Source organism: Accipiter gentilis, chromosome Z, assembly GCF_929443795.1.
Source record: "Accipiter gentilis chromosome Z, bAccGen1.1, whole genome shotgun sequence".
Taxonomy (NCBI): Eukaryota; Metazoa; Chordata; class Aves; order Accipitriformes; family Accipitridae; genus Astur; species Astur gentilis.
This window is the reverse complement of record NC_064919.1, coordinates 87,675,937-87,693,826: the sequence shown is the minus strand read 5'-3', so window position 1 is coordinate 87,693,826 and position 17,890 is coordinate 87,675,937. Positions and strand designations below refer to the sequence as shown.

The 17,890-nt window shown below is 42.5% G+C and overlaps 1 protein-coding gene across 1 annotated transcript in view; it reads right to left on the bottom strand.

The window, feature by feature from the left end:
• Nucleotides 1–17,890, bottom strand: part of DCC (DCC netrin 1 receptor) — a 572,354-nt gene that overhangs the window by 19,631 nt on the left and 534,833 nt on the right. The window contains exons 24-26 of the mRNA XM_049794299.1: nt 11,339–11,565; nt 8,719–8,835; nt 4,591–4,755 (exon numbers count right to left, since the gene is read on the bottom strand). Of these exons, the coding sequence (XP_049650256.1) occupies nt 4,591–4,755; nt 8,719–8,835; nt 11,339–11,565 (509 nt within the window). The remainder of the gene's footprint in view (nt 1–4,590; nt 4,756–8,718; nt 8,836–11,338; nt 11,566–17,890) is intronic.

The following is a 17,890-nucleotide window of genomic DNA, read 5'->3' as shown; positions in this document are numbered from 1 at the left end:
CTGATGCAAAGTCTTTTGATCTTCCCTTTGCTTTTGCATAACTGTTGGTTGGTACAATGCTGTCAACCACTTTAATGAACATAGGTCTCTGAACATATTTTTACATTGTATATCTTCTATTAAGAAATAACACTGGAAACAGTCCCCCTTGGATTTGTAGCTATTGGCTCTGCCACAGTCTGAGGTAATGAAAAAATCAATATGGATTGAAAACAAAAGGTAGTAACAATTCAAAGTATGTGACGGTAGATGGGGACTTAAAATGACTGAACTTTATTCCATACCTGCTAATGACTTTCTGTGTATTTTTGAACTTATACAGCTTGTAAATGTCACATGACTAAGACTATATACCTGTACAATGCTGACAAACCGGGGCCTCGTTCCTGTTGGGATCTTTGGATGTTATTACAGCACAAGCAGCAATATTTTTTTAGCATGTTTATTGTCAGGTTACTACTCTCGTGCAATTTTAGGTACATCCCAAAGAATACTTTTGAGGAATGCTTTTAAAAAATTGCTAAAGCTGAATCATGGGAAGATAGCAGAACCATTTTTAAATCATATGTGGCTAAATCCAAAGAATTATGTACTGAAAAAACCAAATTGCTTTGCTGACGAGTCACTTTCTAGAGGAAAGCAAAGGAAGTGAGGGGCTCAGCAGGACCTTACCCACAACTCCAGTACAGCTCTCCCCCCACTTCTGTGAGATGTTGCAACCCCTGCTGAACCCAAACCGGACTGTTGAATAAAAACGACCATTTCCACCAAGTCCAGAATGCAGCTTCTGTGGTAGAAGGGATTTAAGCTTCCCAGCTGGGTGAGCTCACCGCAGAGCTGACTGTTCACAGCCAGAAAGCCAGCTCCAGGAGGAAATGTGCTCAGGAAATATTTGCTTTAGGGTATCTCACTTTAGCAGATCAATGTTAAGTAGAGTTCCCTCTATTCCATAATACTTTTCTATAGCTACCTTAAGCTAATAACATCATTGTTGATTACTGTTCTGGTTTACAGAATTTTCAATCTTTCTTTTTAATACGAGAAAATAAGTTATCTTTATTCTTAAAAAAACATACTTTCTGAACGTCTCCAAGTTTTCATCATATGGATTAGGAGGGCAATTATACTGATGAATGGCTCCCTCTAAAAACCACGCTGTTAGACCAGTTGTAGTCTTTAGGGTTAGCCTGAAAAAAAGTACTCTGCCTCCTGTAAAAGTGTGATCAGGACAGGACCAGAACGTGGTCTGTTTATGCTGACCAGAGTGGGGATGGGGATGGGGCCACCTCGGTACCTCCCAAGTGGGAGATGGTTTCCTCCAGCTTTCTTCTTTCCCTACTGGAGACCGTGATGGCTCAGCATCTCCAATAGTTGTGGCAGAGGGGAAAAAAAAAAAAAAAAAAAAAAAAAAAAAAAAAAAAAAAGCATCTTCTTCCTTCTGTAACACATGGCAAACTGGGCATGTCAATGTCACCACCTTCTCCTACCTGTCTGGATAGAATTGTGATCAGCAGGTGTGACAGAGATCTGGAGGAGCCTGGAGGAGAAGACAAGCTGCGGGAAGGATCGCTGACCCGATGACAGTCACTTTATTATGGCTCAGAGATGTTTTCTGTCTGGAAAAACCCGATATTTAGCAATTGTATTTTATGCCTGGTAGCATCATCAGCGGTAGTCAAACAAGCAAGACAGCTTATTATTCAAGTTCTAGCTGGGGCCTGACTCTCCTTTCCATTTTTTTTTTTTTTTTTTTTTTTTAGTTTCCTCTTCAGTAGAACATTTGTCCTAAAGATATGTTGCAGCACTCAAATCTTTGGGTCAATGAAAAAGGCCTTCAGAAACAGAAAAAGGTGTTCAAGCATTGTCTGTACGGCAGGATGCCGAGCAACACCTTCGCTAATGGCGTGGCATATGATTTATTCAGGCATTGCTACATCTTGATCAATAGGGTGCTCGGTCATGCAGTACCACAGGTAGGCTCTCTCTCCGAGGAATTATTGCTGGGTATTGCTTTTTGAGACACAGCTGCAATCGGTCAAGTATCAAGTGAATTTTTCACTGAGGGGTAAAACACACAAAAAAAGCTTTATGTGTTGTCGCTATAGTCTCTTTAACTGCTAGTTGCTCTCAACCGCATGATCACATTAAGAAAACGGCCAAAAAAATAAACAAACTCAAAGCGTTAGAGGAATTCCGTTGATCTATCCCCATTCGGTGCTCCAGCGAGGTGGTCGGTGAGGCAGCGGGAGGTGAGCCGCAAACGAAGCCGCTGCTTTTCAGTCAGATGCGCTGGAGATTGACCGCTCTTCCAGATGGGATGACAGCATCGGCGCTGGCGTTTGCTGAGAAAAGCTTCAGGCGTCATATATACTTTTAGATCCCTTCGTCCCCCCTCCGACTGAAAAGTAACGAACGCTGCCATTACATAAACCCAGTGAACTGCTTGGCTGGTTGTGACAGTGTCAAGTGTCACTGGAAAACAAACAAATGTTATTTCCATGTCCTTGTCTTCGTTGCTGCGGTGGTGAAAATGTAAGGCACAGCAAAGGAAGAGAATATTTCATTTGGAGGTATTTTGCATGATCCGGGAGCTTTGGAAGCCGATAGACTTCGCCAGAGAGCACAACTGCAACGGCTGTAACAGGTTGTCGTTGCACACTGTAACGGGCTTAGATAATTTTTTAAATACCACACGGTCTTGATTACCTAGACCTCAATAATCTGAAACAGCCATTATCCAAACAAGGCTATGTCTACCGCTTTTGAATTATTTAATGGGAAATTGCCCAAATTATCTGAAATCGTCACTGCATGAGTTTTTTCGATGCCCATCAGGTCTCGTGAATAACTAAAGCTGTTTTGTATTCAAGCTTCTTGCAGGGAACTTCTGTGTATTAGCAATCTTTAACTCTCAAGCATGCCGCACTTGAAAGACTCGGGCAAACCCACACCTTTCTATACGGACCTTCCTCCAGGAACTGCCACTGGATCCAACAGGACTTCAAAGACGTTCCTCTTTTTGCAAATCTCATCTCCAGACTGCTGCATGTGTAAATCTAGTGGCTCGTTCAGGCAGAAGCTGAACACACCAGGGATGTGTGATTTTGGGGTTACGCCTAACGTACCCCTCAGCAATCGTGTCCCAGCCGCCGCTTTGGATCTGAGGACAGAAGATGCTCAGGTCCTTCATGAGCAGGTCGAGATGATGGCAGCTGAGCAAATAATTCAGGCTTCAATTCTTTTTCTTCCATTTCCATGATCAGGCAAAGGGTGGTTAATTTTATTTTTATTCCCCACCATCGAATGTACGTCAAGCAAGAAAATGAATCTACTTTGTTTCCGTGCATTGCATTTGTGGTGGGTTTGGTATTAATTTAAGCAGCGGACCAAAACCTGATTACGCCAGCGAGGCCCTTCGGAGGAAAATGCCATCTAGCTTTGAAAGGACCTCAGCAATCACGCTGAAGAGAGGGGGAATGGCATTAGGATGATGACTAGGACACCTGAACCCACCTTTTACCTACAATCCCACCACTGGATTTCAATCACCGGTCCCCAAGGACCTGTCTGAACTGACTGAAAGCAACAATCAAAGAGGAGGAAAAAAACCCAGTCATTTCAGGATGAGTTCCCCGTGGACCAGCAGCACAGACTCTCTGTGATGTGAAAAAAAAATACATGTAACAGATTGACATTCGTCTGTCAATAATTCAGACTTGATATGCGGTAGAGTTAAGGGAAAATTATAAGAAAGTATCAGCCCTCCAACTATAATTAATATGCCAGAGCACGCTCGTTAGGCTTGAACAAAGAACAGATGGCTGCCGGTGCGGCAGAGGCTCACAAGGCAGTTGTGAAGGTGAGGCTGGGGGCTCGCGCTGCGTGCGTGCGCTTTCCCCGCATCACGATAAGGTGAGGAATAGTTACGGGAACACACAAACCACAAATGATTACTGCAGAGGAGCAAATGCCAATACGGAGCTCACTCGAGAGATGAGCGATGCGAGATGGGATAACAGTATTCACGTGTATAAAAGGATCTGCAAAAGGAAGAAGACAAACTGTTCTTTATGCCCGCTATAACAGAATCAAGAAACAATTGGCTTAAATTTTAGCAAGTTAGATATTAAAGTTTCTAAGAGCACGGGCAGCTAAGCCTGGGAAGACACTGTGTGGAGAGGTCGTGTAAGTGCTATCAGGGATGATTTTAATGAGTGGTGATACTAGATTCTGCCTTGGGATGAAGAAGAGCTCCTGAAGACTGCCTTTTTCTGGGAATAACCTTATGAATAAAGCAAAGGAAATTATAAGTACAGTGATATGACTGACAAACCTGCAGAAAAGACAGGATTGGATTAGAGAGGCGGCGACTTTTCACTTTTAGGGTGTTCAGTACAGACTGGAAATGGCAACTGGAGCTGCTGCTGGAGAAAAGGCAGCCCGCAGGCGGTTGCTGTTACCCGACCGGACTTACCCTGGCTCCCAAAAAGCACGGCAGCAAGATTTGCATTGGCTACAGCTTATACATCCCAATGACAAAAAGCAGCTTCTTTCCAAGCACTTTAACAGCAAAGAGCAGAAAAAACCCACTGTACTGACTTCTTCCAGCTCCAAAGGTCCTGTCCACCGAGAGGGTCGGGAACGGCACCGGCCGGAGGGTGAACTGCGGGTGCGGGTATCCGCAGGTCGGGGACGGCAGGATCCCGGGGTACTGGGCACTTTCTAGTGTTGGCACTGGAATGGCACTGACCACAGCTAAAAGGAAAGCAGGAGAGAGAGATTACGTGAGTGCTTTCGGAAAATAAAAAAACCCCAGCCCTTAGAGGGTCAGTAGGGAACCAGAAACAAGCACATTTCCAAAGCAAAGTACCCAAATCCTCGGTATAAAACATGCCTCTGCCCACAGAAGCCAGCTCTGTATACGGAAACATGCCTCTCTGGTATACATTGGATAATTGCGAGTGCAGTCTGCAATTACTTATCTGTAAAATTAAGTAGCTTTTTGTCTGTGTTCCAGCTATTCAGCCACATTTTGAGGGGTGCTTTATATCCCTTGACAAATAAGCGAGAAGGAACGGAGCAGGCAATTTAAGGGCTTATTTCAGTTGTCTAAGCACACACAGGTCCCCAGTGCCTTTTCTGATGCCTCAGGAGAGCCTGCTGCCCCCAGCCGCTGCTCTGGAGGAGCGCGGGCTCCTGCAACTCCTCCCTCACGTCTCCTTTATTTTCAACAGTCCATGCTTGAAGAGTGGGTGACAATAACGCTATACAAATCATAGCTTTCTCTGTAGCTTTTAGGAAAAACTTGGAAACTCTCATTAAAGTTTTGCCCAGCTAAACAATAAGCAGAGATTTTTGGCTCGTTGCTGATAAGGGTTGGCTTATCTAGCATCTTTCACACGTGAATTATAAACAATGCTGTAAACTTCAAGACAGTCATTACAATTACTTCCAGCTCCTGCAACATCCATTACGCAGAGTGGCGAATTGGGCTACCTGCCCAAGGTCACACAAGAAGCCGTGAAGGTGCCAAGGTTTTACGAGGGTGGTTTTAAGCACAGGGCTTTCAGCGAGACGAGGCTGCACTTCCAGAGGTGATGGACAAGTGTGGAGATGAAGAAAACTCATGAAGCCATGCTAACCTGGGTGATTTGAGCTTCAGAGTTGTCTGGGTTCAACTCACCCACTCTTAGAAGAGAATTTCTACTATTCAGACATTTCATTTTGTCTGTATAAGACATTTTTATTGACAATATTTATAACATGGCTGCTACAGTGAAAAATATCACTCTTTATTGAATCCTATTAAAGAACAACTTGTTTTTCAAAGTCCATTCCTTCATTTCTTTTGAGGGTGCAGATACCTAGCACTTTAATTTTTAAAATAAGACAGGATTACTATTCATTGCAGTACTCTATTGTAGAGAAGCTGGAGAAAAGGTAACATCAAACATTTTCAATAAATCTTTGCAATTTCAAGCAGATATGACAACAAATCTGTTCTGCCATAGCCTGTCAGCAATTGAATTTGCACTTAATATTGATATACTAAGACACTGAAAACAGAAATTCCCTGACCAAATCATGGAGCTACCTAAACACTGTTCTACATTTAAAATGTAGTGTATCACGTAAAAAAGGCAGCACCCGAGAACAGCTCACAGAAATGACAAAGTAGGACAGTTTGAATTGTATTCAAGCACCCCAGAGGCTGCCAAAGCAACTGAGTCGACATGTTCCTATTTCCCTGAAAAAAAGAACTGTTGGGATTTTCTGCAATTTTAGGGAGGGGCACACACAGAAAAATAACCTCCCCACAAAACATAGCAGAAATCTCTCTCTCTCCAAACTGATGTACTCTGTCAGCATTTTATTTTCATCTTCCGTAAGTAAAGATTACAAACGGAAAACAGGGGAATTACAGGTGCAATACTTGAATGTGATACCCTGCAAAGACTTTCTCAATTATTTTTCTCTGTAAATACTCCTCTCCGTACAACAGCCTTGGTATTTGCGCCTGCCTGTATTTCAGTAGCATTAGAGCCATCAAAGATATCACTAAAACCTTATCAAATTTATCTGGTTTATGCTCCTTCCACTTCAGTAAGCAAAGGCGCATTATGGAGTATATTTGCTCTCACAGACTGCAAATACTGATTATTGAGATGAGCATGAATACTTCCAGATTTGGTATTTAACAATTAAGAGTATGTGGTTTTTACTTCAGAATTACGATGTTGCTTCTTCAATCTATCTAATCGCTCACTGCTGACAATTTCTTTCAGTATCAAGCAAACAGAGAGAAATTAATTAAAGCATCTAATCTGACAAAGCCTCAATTTTACCTTCTGGGGAAAAAAAAAACCACATTCAGCGTAACTCAGCCTGCACAAATGCACAAATAAGACTTTTATAAATCCGAGTTTAATTCTTTGCAAACAATCATAATATGCTGTCACTGTAGATTAGATTGATACTGTTGAAAATATAAATAAATAGAAAAGAGGACATCGTTCCTCAAAATGCATCATTTGACTGAAAAAACTAAATATGTTTAAGTGCACTTTTATCTCTAAGCTGTATGTAGAACAACGTTGACTTGACTTTTCCTTAACTACCACTGCTATTGACCCTTCATAATTACAATTGATTTGGTTCTGAGTTTGCTTACACCACTCCAAGTCTATCCCTTTTCTTGGACTGCCGCCCTCCTTCAACCCAGGCCGACCCAGCAGGAATCCCACTGAAAAAAAGGGCAAATTGCCTGATTGTGAGATTAGTGTGGTTACAAGATGGGAGTATTTCCCAGGACACGACCAGGCGGTGTAAGGGCTTTCTCTGCCTCAACCCAGAGATCTTTCTTCCAGATCATAAAGAGGGCGGAGGGTGAAATGTGGTGATACATCCAGCCCAAGGCGTGAAGAACTGGAATTCAATCTCTCCCTGGGCACCTCTGGTTTATCCTCGTAAGGGCTGGGTACTGAGGCTGAGCAGCAGGACCTGAATCGCACACATGACGAATGCAAATTAAGGGAACCCATGCTAGCTCCTCCTAAGTGATTCAGTGCACAAAGCCACGGTAGGTTATTCCCTCTCCTCTCCTTCACTCAGTTCCTTCTATTTATTTTTTTTAATATATCATTTATGATGTGTCCTTCCACAAACCTACACATAGGCACTTACATTTAACTGCCAGAGCTGGAAAGATGAAATGGATTTCTGTCAGTATATATGTTCATTTTTCTTAAGTCCGACTACTTACACAGATGTACCAATTCCTATAGATTTTTGATCGGATCTATTTTGTGAGGTCAAAGGTAGAACTTCTAGCTAAAAGCTGAGAGCTACCAAGAGATTGATCACAGGGCTGCTCAGAGGAAAGGTGGAGACCCAAAGCCTCACGCTCCACTGGGGACTTGATCAGTGCCAAACCCTCTCTCCGGTGCCTGCGGGCTCTCGCTTAGCCCTTTCCTTTGCTCAGATGTGAAACAAGGTCACTTCAGAAATTTTAATCAGTTCTGCAGGATGGGAGAACCTAATGCTCTCCAGCCTCCCTGCCTTTCTTGTGTACTTTGCCGCTTTGAAAAAGATTCACTTCATCTATGAAATTTGTTCAGTGATAAACGCTCTGTGGTCAGTAAAATTGAACACCTATTAAAAATACCTTTTCTCCTCGTTTACTTGGCTTTATAAGAGAGCTGCTCCATATTAAAAATGCATATAGGGGCATGGCCGACTACTACAGACAAAAGAAAATATAGCAGAAACCGCAATACTGTCCAGCTGGTTATAATTATTGCTAGTAACCATATCATCACAATTTACATCTCTGTATTGCAAAGCCTTCTGCTCTGGCAACTTGAACTCTTACCCCTGTTTTTCAAGTTTTATAGTAGGGAGACAGAGGGATTGATCCATCGCTATCCACCTGGTAAAAATAGACACGATGACTCTTTAGGCTTAACCTGGGCTGAGCCTAGCAGAAGTATGATTTCTGAATTCTCTCCATAGTTTTTTCACTGATGCGTTGTGAAGCCCTGGCAAACTTCCAGGCCTTTTACAGGTTTGGGTTTTTTTAGATGAAGAAAACATTGCTAGTGCTATTTAACTTTATGAGGCATAACTAGATCATATTTGAAAGACCGTACGAGATCTTCAGACGGGTGAGCACGGCTCGCGGGGTGCAGAAGGGGGTTTGGGGAAGGTCCCAGTACTCACGAGGGTTGTTTGGTTGTGAATCCATGGGGATCATGAGCTTGGCACGGGTGGCTCGGCGGGCAGCAAGCGACCGCTCCAACGTGGACATGCTGCTGCCGACATCTTCTGTCTCAGGCCCTACAGAAAAACAACACAATAGCTCAGCTGAAAATGCTGTAAATGAATGTTTCTCTTCACTTTATATCTAGCAGAAAGACCGATAGGGTTTTTTTTTAGAATTCTGTGGTTTTAACCGATCATAAATATCACCACCTGCAAAGAGCTGCACAGACTCTTTTGGCTGCCTTCTCTGAATAAAATAATTGCATTTTTCCATAAGAGAATTAAGATAGCATGTCCCCTTTGACTCTGAAATTATCTTGAAAACCCCATTCGCTTCATAAAAATGTGACATTTTTCTTGTAACTTCCCTGTTATAAACATACTTCAAAATTAAAGCATCAAGAGCAGAAAAAGGCTGCATAAATTCAGGTACCCACAAAACCTGGCAGCCAAGAACTGGTCTTTGAAATACATCTGAAGGATGAAAAAGACCTTCCTTGTGAGATACCATGAAGTCCTATGTCCTGATTGTCTGGTAATTCACGGTGGCTCTTCCAGCCTGTGCATCTTGTTTTTTCTACAGCAACCATGGCGAGCTGAAGATGTGCCTGGATCTTCCCCTTCTTTGGTCCTGGATCACAACTAGCACATCTACCTAGATCAGAGAGCTGAGATACGCTGCCTGATGTCCAATCCAACCCAAAACTGTCTCAGCAGCTATATATATTAAACTCTCCGTTTAGCTACTGAAATACGGATGCTCTAACTTAGTCACATTAGTGTAAGATATTTGAAGTAGTCAAAGATTCTAGAGAATACACTTGTCAGAAGGAAAGTGTGCTTGGAACTGGATGCTTAGTGAATTGCAATGAAATAAAAGCTGTATTTCTCTCTTCATACCTTGTCTCACATGAACCTTATATTTATGTTACTTTTGCTATTTTAATAAATCATGGATTAAATTAGTTTAATACTGTCATACAGGTAAGCTTAATACCCGCTCAGACTATTCATCTCTGATGTACCCAAGTGAAAACATATTCCTTGAAAAAGAAGGAAAAAAAGATTTGCATGAGAAGACTTTCTTTTTTTTTTTTTTTTTTTTTTTTCAAATCACTCTTCTCTGAATTGCAGGACTGAAATGCCAAGTCTTCTATCGATGGCCATTCAGAGACCTAATTGCTAGTGAAAAGCCAGGGACAATATTACTGAACTGTGTATTACAAGGGAAGAAAGATAAAGGCGTTTATTTACGGTCCAAGGCATTCACACATAAAATACCTAGCCCAGCCTTTGTCATTAACTTGCTCATATGCTGTGATGACTTCCTACCATGCACTCGCTTGCAAGCCTATTGCAATCAATGGAGCTCTCCCACCGACCCTTCTGGGCGCTGGATCAGCTCTCCTGATCATCAGCAATAACTGTTTAGGCAAAGGGAATCTTCTGGTTATGTTTTCCCAATGTCTAATATAACAAGGTCCTTTGCGTTTAAAACAACAGAAAGCATTGTCACAATTATCTTCTAAATAGTAAACTATCAGCCCAAAACACAATGTCAGAGAAAGAAAATTCGATCCATTTAGAAAATTGAGAACTGTTCCTTCTTAATTTTTCTTTCCCTGCAAGAACAAGAGCTATGAAAAAGGGATAAAAACAGCAGAAGTATCTGAAAAAGTCACCTTCATTATTTACAGCCCCAACCGATATTCTGGAATTATTTCACTCTGTCACCCACAAGCAATGTGTTCACGATGAACTCAAGACAAATACATTTATGCTTTCAACTTCCGTGCTGTGTTTCGCCCTCCGTCCCCCTCTGTACACACCACCTGCCTCTCCCAAGACTTTCTATTATTATGGTGGAAAAAATGTTATCAGCTAAAGTGAAACCTGGGGTGTGCTGTGTGCACTCAGGTTAAAAAAGGGGGAGAAACCTTGCTGAAACCACATTTTTCTTACATAATTTCTTTCTTCATATCTCAGTCTCCCTGGCCCAAATTCTCCTCCTGGTGATGCTGCTGACCTTCCTCCTGATCATGTTCTCCCTTTGCTCCATTTTCCATTTCCTTTTTCCCCCACTTACTTCTCCATTCCCCCTTTTTCCTCCCTGTTTTTCTTGCACGGTATGCAAATTTAACAACATTTGACTTCCAGTTGAATTCCTGAACTTAAAAAATTAGAATGGTGTAAAAATCAAAACCGATGCCTTTTCCCCTAGTCTGAAACCACTGCAGAAATCATCTAGGAACGTCTCTCCCAGCACCCACAGCAGAGCTGGCAATTCTCCCAATCTCCTCCTGGATCTTGCCAGGTTTCACCCTCTGCTAGAGACTCCATGTGCTGGGCTAAGGCCACTAACCACCAATATCAAATTAATTTAAAGAAAATTTATATGCTGGTGATGGAGGAAAAAAAAAAAAAAAAAGATTGGAGTATATGGAATGGGGTTGGACTAGATGACCTTCAAAGGTCCCTTCCAACCCAAACCATACAATGACTCTACGATTCCCATTTCCCCAAATCTCCACGTGAAACCCAAGCAATTCCTGTCTCTCCTGCCCTCGGAGCCCCTCACCGGGCTGTGGGGTGCTCTTGCTGCCCAACTGCGTTTCCGACTGGCTGTGGCTGACGGGGGTGATATCCTGGCAGCTCTGCATCGGTGAGTCCCTTCCCGCGGGATCCGAGCCCGTCGGCTTCTCGATGTTCTTCATTTCCATCTCCTCGTGGTGTATCCACAGATCCGGGGGTCTCAGGTCCTTCTGGCTGCCCTTCCTTTTACCAGCGCTATGTGTTGCACGTTTCCTGCAGCAAAAAAAAAAGATCAAAACCGTCACGTAAGAACGCTTTTTCCCCTCCATAAGACCAAAAGAGTGATGTCTCCTCATCGGTGTCTTTCTAAGGAACCCCTCTGGTTGTGTCCTTCGAAGGACAGCACTTCTCTTGGTGTGTTCCTACGCTTCCCGCAGTTCGCTCCAGGGGATGGGCCTGGGGCTCAGCAGGGTGGGTCATTTTTTTGCCCCCCCAATGTAGAAATTGGGGAAACCCACTCTTCCTGGAAGAGAAGTGGCCCGTTTCATCTCAAGACGAGCAGCACTTGTGGAGTGCCTGCATCTAAAAACAGCGACTGAAAACCGCTGAGCCCACTTTTGCCGAGTTACGTGCATCTTACACCTTCCGTAACTGCGTACAGCATAGGTTGTATTTCTTTAAATACACATTAAAGCAGTATTTTTATTACCGAAAAGCTCAGAAACCCGGAGTAGCATTTCCCAGAGCAACATTAACTCTCCTCTCTCCATGCACACATATTACAATACGTTCTCACGTCAGATGACCACCTCCTCCGGGAGCACACCGTGCCACGAGGGGATGGCACTGCTCCGCTGCTCTCCGACTGTCACCTCCCCTCAACCACGCAGGCTATTTATAACAAAATACGCATGTTTTTCTATGCTAAAGAAAAGACACACTCCTTAAATATGGAGCACAATGTCTAATTTACAGCTGTAGAGAAAGTCTTATCAGAAATCTATCGATTTAATTAACTGAAAGAACAGTTTTTCTGGTTATTGTTAAGGTTTTTTTGCTCAATAATCCAAAAGTACTCCTGCCCCTGTTTTTTTTCCTCAAAGTACTTTTTGAAAGGAAAGTCGTATTATTGTCCCAAGTGGAAAAGTAGAAATACTTGGGATATACACAAAGCTGCAGGCAAATATTTTCAAATTCACGTGTGCTTTTAGGTAACAAAAAAAGAAAACCTTGATTTCCAGGGGCACTGAGTGCTCTCAGCCACACATTACCCCCGTTGCACGCTCACCCGAAGGGAAGGCTCTTTCCCGAATCCATGGAAAGCAACGCAAAACCTCTCACTGGCATCCCTAGGACTCGCGCTGTGTGTGTTATTTGTGTAGGTGTGCTCAGATAACTGCCCTTCCCATCATGTGCTGCAGGCAGTATCGTGGAAGGTGACATGGGGTTATTTTACCAGAAAAAAGCTTGAGGAAATTTTAAACTAAAAGAAACTCCAATTGTTTGAATCGATTTCTGTTCTTTGCTAAAGTTTCTCAGCCTCGTCTAGAAAGCAAGAGACGAGAGTTACAACTACGTGCATCACCAAACATTTTGCTTTCAAGAGAAGGAATAAACGAGTCTTACAATTTCAAATGTCACCAAGGGCACGGCCCTGTCTCATCCCCAGAAGCCGATGGCAATGACATTTTACTTCAGCAGAAATATCCCAGTCCTCAAACTGCCACCCTTAAAGGCAGAAATTGTTCTAGGCCCTTTGACTGGTCGGTACCACAAAACCTCTTCAAGGGTCAAAAGATTAATTTTAAAAAGTGATCAGGAAAGTTAGCGGTGGAGGCGAGGCTGGGGTTGTTCAGAGGTTTTTGTTTATAGCCCACAAGAAATGAGAGTGTTGGCTTCTGGTCATAATGACTTCCTATGTTGAGTCTGTTACTTGCTAATTGCCAAAACTTAATAATTGAAAACGGTAATATTTCAAGGACAGGAACAAAGAACATGGAATAAAGGCAGTTCTTTAATACCTTCTTGTACAGACCCTAGTACCATCCTGATTAACACCTACAAGAATAATTATGAGCACTTTCATTCAAACCTTAACATATGACCTGCCTAAAGGTAAAAAGTAAAGTTGTTTCTTCTGTCTCATTCAAAAAAAGACCATAATTTTGGTTCTAAACAAGGAATTACTTTCTTCACTTCAGAATACAGCAGCTTGTTTGTCACTTTCCATTGAAAATAATTCATTTCTCCAGGCCTGAGCTAGGCAAGAGAAATTTCAGCCCCAAAGTAATTTTATACACAACTCAAAATAGGTGGTTATAATGAATGTGTCATTCCAACCACAAGTACAAAACCGCTATAGCAATGATATCATTTAAAAATATATGCAATGATCTAGCTTGGTTTGCATTGTTTTTTCTCACAAATTATTGATGTTCTGACAGCCCATGAGTAGCAAATTGAATCAGAGCCAGGAGCGCATACAAGAAGGTCATCAATAACAAACGAAAATAAATCTTTCCCTGGAATGTTTTGTTTTTGCAATGCAGAAGTTGAGATTCAGCTTCTGAAAATGCATCTACTCTCATTTTCAGGGGGAGGCAGGATCTTTGCTGCACCAGGCAAGTACATTTTATCTATAGAAGACAGTCATAAAAGCTTCAACATCAGCTTCAAACCTCAGCTGCAGCAATGGAAACCGATGCTTCGGAAGTTCATGTTGAGATTTACAGCGGGATTCAAATTTCATCCATTACCCATTTTATAACTGGAGCAGGGGTTAGAAAGACAAGAGTTTGGAATTGAAAAAATGATCTCAGATGGCAGCGTTTCTTTTGTTGTTCAATTGTTTTACAACGTGAAATGCATCCAGCTTGCATACTATAATGATATGTATTTTTTTTCCTAAGGATGGATATAAAAACAGAATTCAGCTCTGCCCTTAAAATATATATGATGGTCATGCAGTCTTGAATAATGACAGCAGAACTTAAGCTGTACTTTCAAAATAAATAAACTCTCTGGAGAGGACACTCTTCACTCTTCCACATTGTCTGCTTCTACCCTTTCCAGCACAGCACCGCCTGGGCAGTGACTTCAGCCATTATACAGCACACCCATAAAGCTCCTAGCAATATACACATGCTACGTGGGATAATTTTTCAAATACTCCAGAGTGAGATTACTCTTCATTGCCTTCATTTTACAGTTACATCACCCCAGAGAAAACATTTAAGGTTATAACAACTCAGCCTAGTTTCTTTTTTTAACAACAATTGAAGATGTCTCTATCTGAAGATCTCAGAAATAAACTGTTCTCCTGGGCAAAACCAGTTTTTGCTTGTAAAAAACCCATGGGTAACCATCCAGTCCCGGGCCGATCGGACGTCTTTTCTGACGGAGCAGGGACAGTTTCGAGGCAGGGCACAAGCAACGGCCCCATAAGCTGTAACCACCTCCCGCGCGAATCCTGAGCCTCCTGCACTGCTGTTTGCAAAGCACTTTGAAGATACTCAACAACAAATGCAAATATTACTTCACCTGAATTATCCTTCCAATGCATGAGTTAGTATTTTGTATTTTCTGCTCTTTACTCTTAACCTGGCAAAAACGTGCACTTTGCCGTTTGGGCTATATGAAAGGAAATTCAACTGGTGTAGAGGTCCTGTCCAAAAAACAACAACAAAAAAAGAGAAGAGTACAAAACAACTCTTCCTCCAGAAAATCTCCCCCACTGTTTACAGACGAAAAATTATTTCACGTTGGCCTCTTTATTTCCTGCCAGCCATCCTGAAAAGCTGAAACCAGTACCTGCCTCTCCAATCATCTGCCTTCACGGGCCTCTCCCCCATGGTAAGATCCAGCCTCAAATCATTGTAGAAGAGATGGGGCAGAGGCCGCCGCTAACGAGCTTCCCCGGCGTGGAGGACACGCAGAAAACCAGGAGCATCTCCCGGGAACGCAGCAGTGAAATACGGAGGCTCTTTAGCACCTGCCAACTCATTCCCCGTTAGTTCGAGTTTGATTACGCTTTGGTTAATGCCTCCCCCGAGCCTTCCCAAATGTATACTGACACATCCCTATTACTTATACGGGACTTCAACTAGTCTTAGCTCATTTTTTGCAGCCTCTTTTTACACCGCTCCCCCACCCAGAATACTAATTGCTCGGGCACTTGTTCAAGACTATGCTTCGTTTTTAATGGCTTAAATCTGCACTGTTTACCTACCAGGCTCGGACTACATGTCCACCCTCACCTTTTCTGCTGTGGAAATCATAACCTCGTGTTACTAGTCCATAGGCTAATCCTTCTGGCACGTTACACCTTGAAGCCTTAAAAAAATTCCTGGAAGAAGCAGGTCCTGCAGTGTATGCTGTCCAAAGTGGTATTTTCCCTTATTTTCAGATTCATATTCTCTAAGCTTAAGCTCTGAACTGACCTGAAGGACGGAGCTGATGGGTGACCCCATCGCCCACCCTCCCTGGCACCACATCAGCCGACGCTGCCAGTGCAGGACAGCGGGCATCGCAGGCTGCGGAAGACCTAATTACGGTGAGGGCATGAATCTCAATTACTGCAGGAGCCATACGTTCCCCTTATGCACAACTGGGTAAGTTATTGCACCTGAATCTTTACTCACATTTTTCTCCCTTATTTTTTTACTGGTGTCAAATTGTCACAGGGTTTGTATGGCTGATATTTCATTCTGCCCTAGATGGCAGAGACAGAAAATACCTAGTAAGCCACCTAGGTCAGTACCAGGTTGTTCTGTATAATATGCTTTATTGTGCTTTGTTCAGCCAAGTTTTAATTAACTTAAGAAATATGACTTTCCTCCACTGAAGGCTTACAGGAGATTATTCCATCACCTGCAAGTTTTTGCTCTGGGGAAGGGCACATGCATTATCCAACAAGACTTGGCCTTTCCCCTCACTGCAGTCCTTTTGTTCAGTAGTTCTTCGGTGATTTTAAACCAAGAACCAGCTGCCAATAAAAGCCTGAATCTAAACTCTTTGTGTCATAGTGTGCATCTCTCCAGGCAGGTCAGAAACAAAGTCATTCCCACCAACAACTTCTGTTTTGAGGAAATTCAGGATTTTCCCTGTTGTGCTAAATTTAAGATCTGTTGTTTAATTTTTATTGCCCTGTTTTTTCCCCACTTTCAGTGCAGAAATGGTTCGTTTGGGGCAACTTGGGTGAGATTCACTTGCCCATAGTATAGACATTTAGAAGTTAAACAGCAAATCCAAATCCACCAGCTTCACATTTTTTTAATCGCCGGACAGCAATAAGCATCTTCAGGTGGCAAGTCTTCCGATGTTTTAGGCTAAGATGAATGAACGTTCCTGTTCCTCCCCAGTGGCTACAGCGGAGGTCAAGGTTGATTAATTCAAACTTGGGTATTTTAAGTTTTAGACACCTAATTCTGGACAGATGAATCTGTTTCTCTCTCTTGTAATTCCCTTTTCCCTGTTAGAAACTTAAGAGAGCTTTAGCCTTGATTCACCAAACTCTACACAACAGAAGAATTTCCATTGCCTTCAGACGATAGCCTGATTTTCAGGTGCTACGACTCACAATAGAAGCAGATTTCCATATCAGTTCATCATTCGACTACTCCAGCACTCCTAAAAACATCGACTCTCACTTTTCTGCCTAAATGAGAGCCTTCTTATTTAAAAAAAATCTACCCTCAAATATCCATCCTTAGAGAAAGCGCTTGCCCCAGTGACTGTAAAACACCACAAGCTGCCATCTGCCCGTGCCCGACCAGCTCAAAGCTGATTTCAGGAAACCTGGGGGCTGTTTGGTTCCCTGACCATCCCTTCTTTCATCGTGCCGCCCTTTTTTAAGCATCAGTACAAATCAACTTAATAACGTCTGGCCTGTGCAAACATTTATCATTCTTGTGGGCAAACTATGATTAAACTTCACTTTCTCAGGTCCAGTCTTTCACACTAGTATAATAATAAAATGAATTAATAGTAAAATGATAGTGTAATAATTTTCAATGCATTAAATACATCAAACACAGCTCTGTTTCAAACCCATTGACCCCACTCCTAGTTTCTCATAAAAACTGAAAAAAAGCTTTGTGCTTTACGCTGCTGCCCTTTTACAGCCTTTCAGAGGAATCCTAAAGATTTTTTTTTCCCCCCTGTAATTTTCTATAGACTGGGTGGGGTTTGGTTTTTTTTTCAAATATACGAGAAATACCTGGAGAACGGTTCTGGATGCTTTTTACTGGAAGACTTTTGGAGACAGGCTGTCTGGAGAGGATAACGTCCTCCCAAAGGCTAGCAAGCAAGCAGGACTGTCTGTGTTTCTTGGCCGTGCAGGCGCAGGGCTGCAGACTCAGAAAGTCTCACAGCATCACCTGGCACAGACAAATACTTTTTTTTTTTTTCCCTTTAAATCACTGGAATTGATTCTTTCCTGTGTCTGAATTATACTTGGCTTTATAAACAACAGAGAGCTGTGCAGGGCAGACTTATTTTTCAAGGCTCGCCACGTCAGGAGGTACTTATTCTCCATGGTTTACTCCACAGCCTGGGGATATTCTCGACTCACCAACAAGTAACACCTCCAAACCCAAGA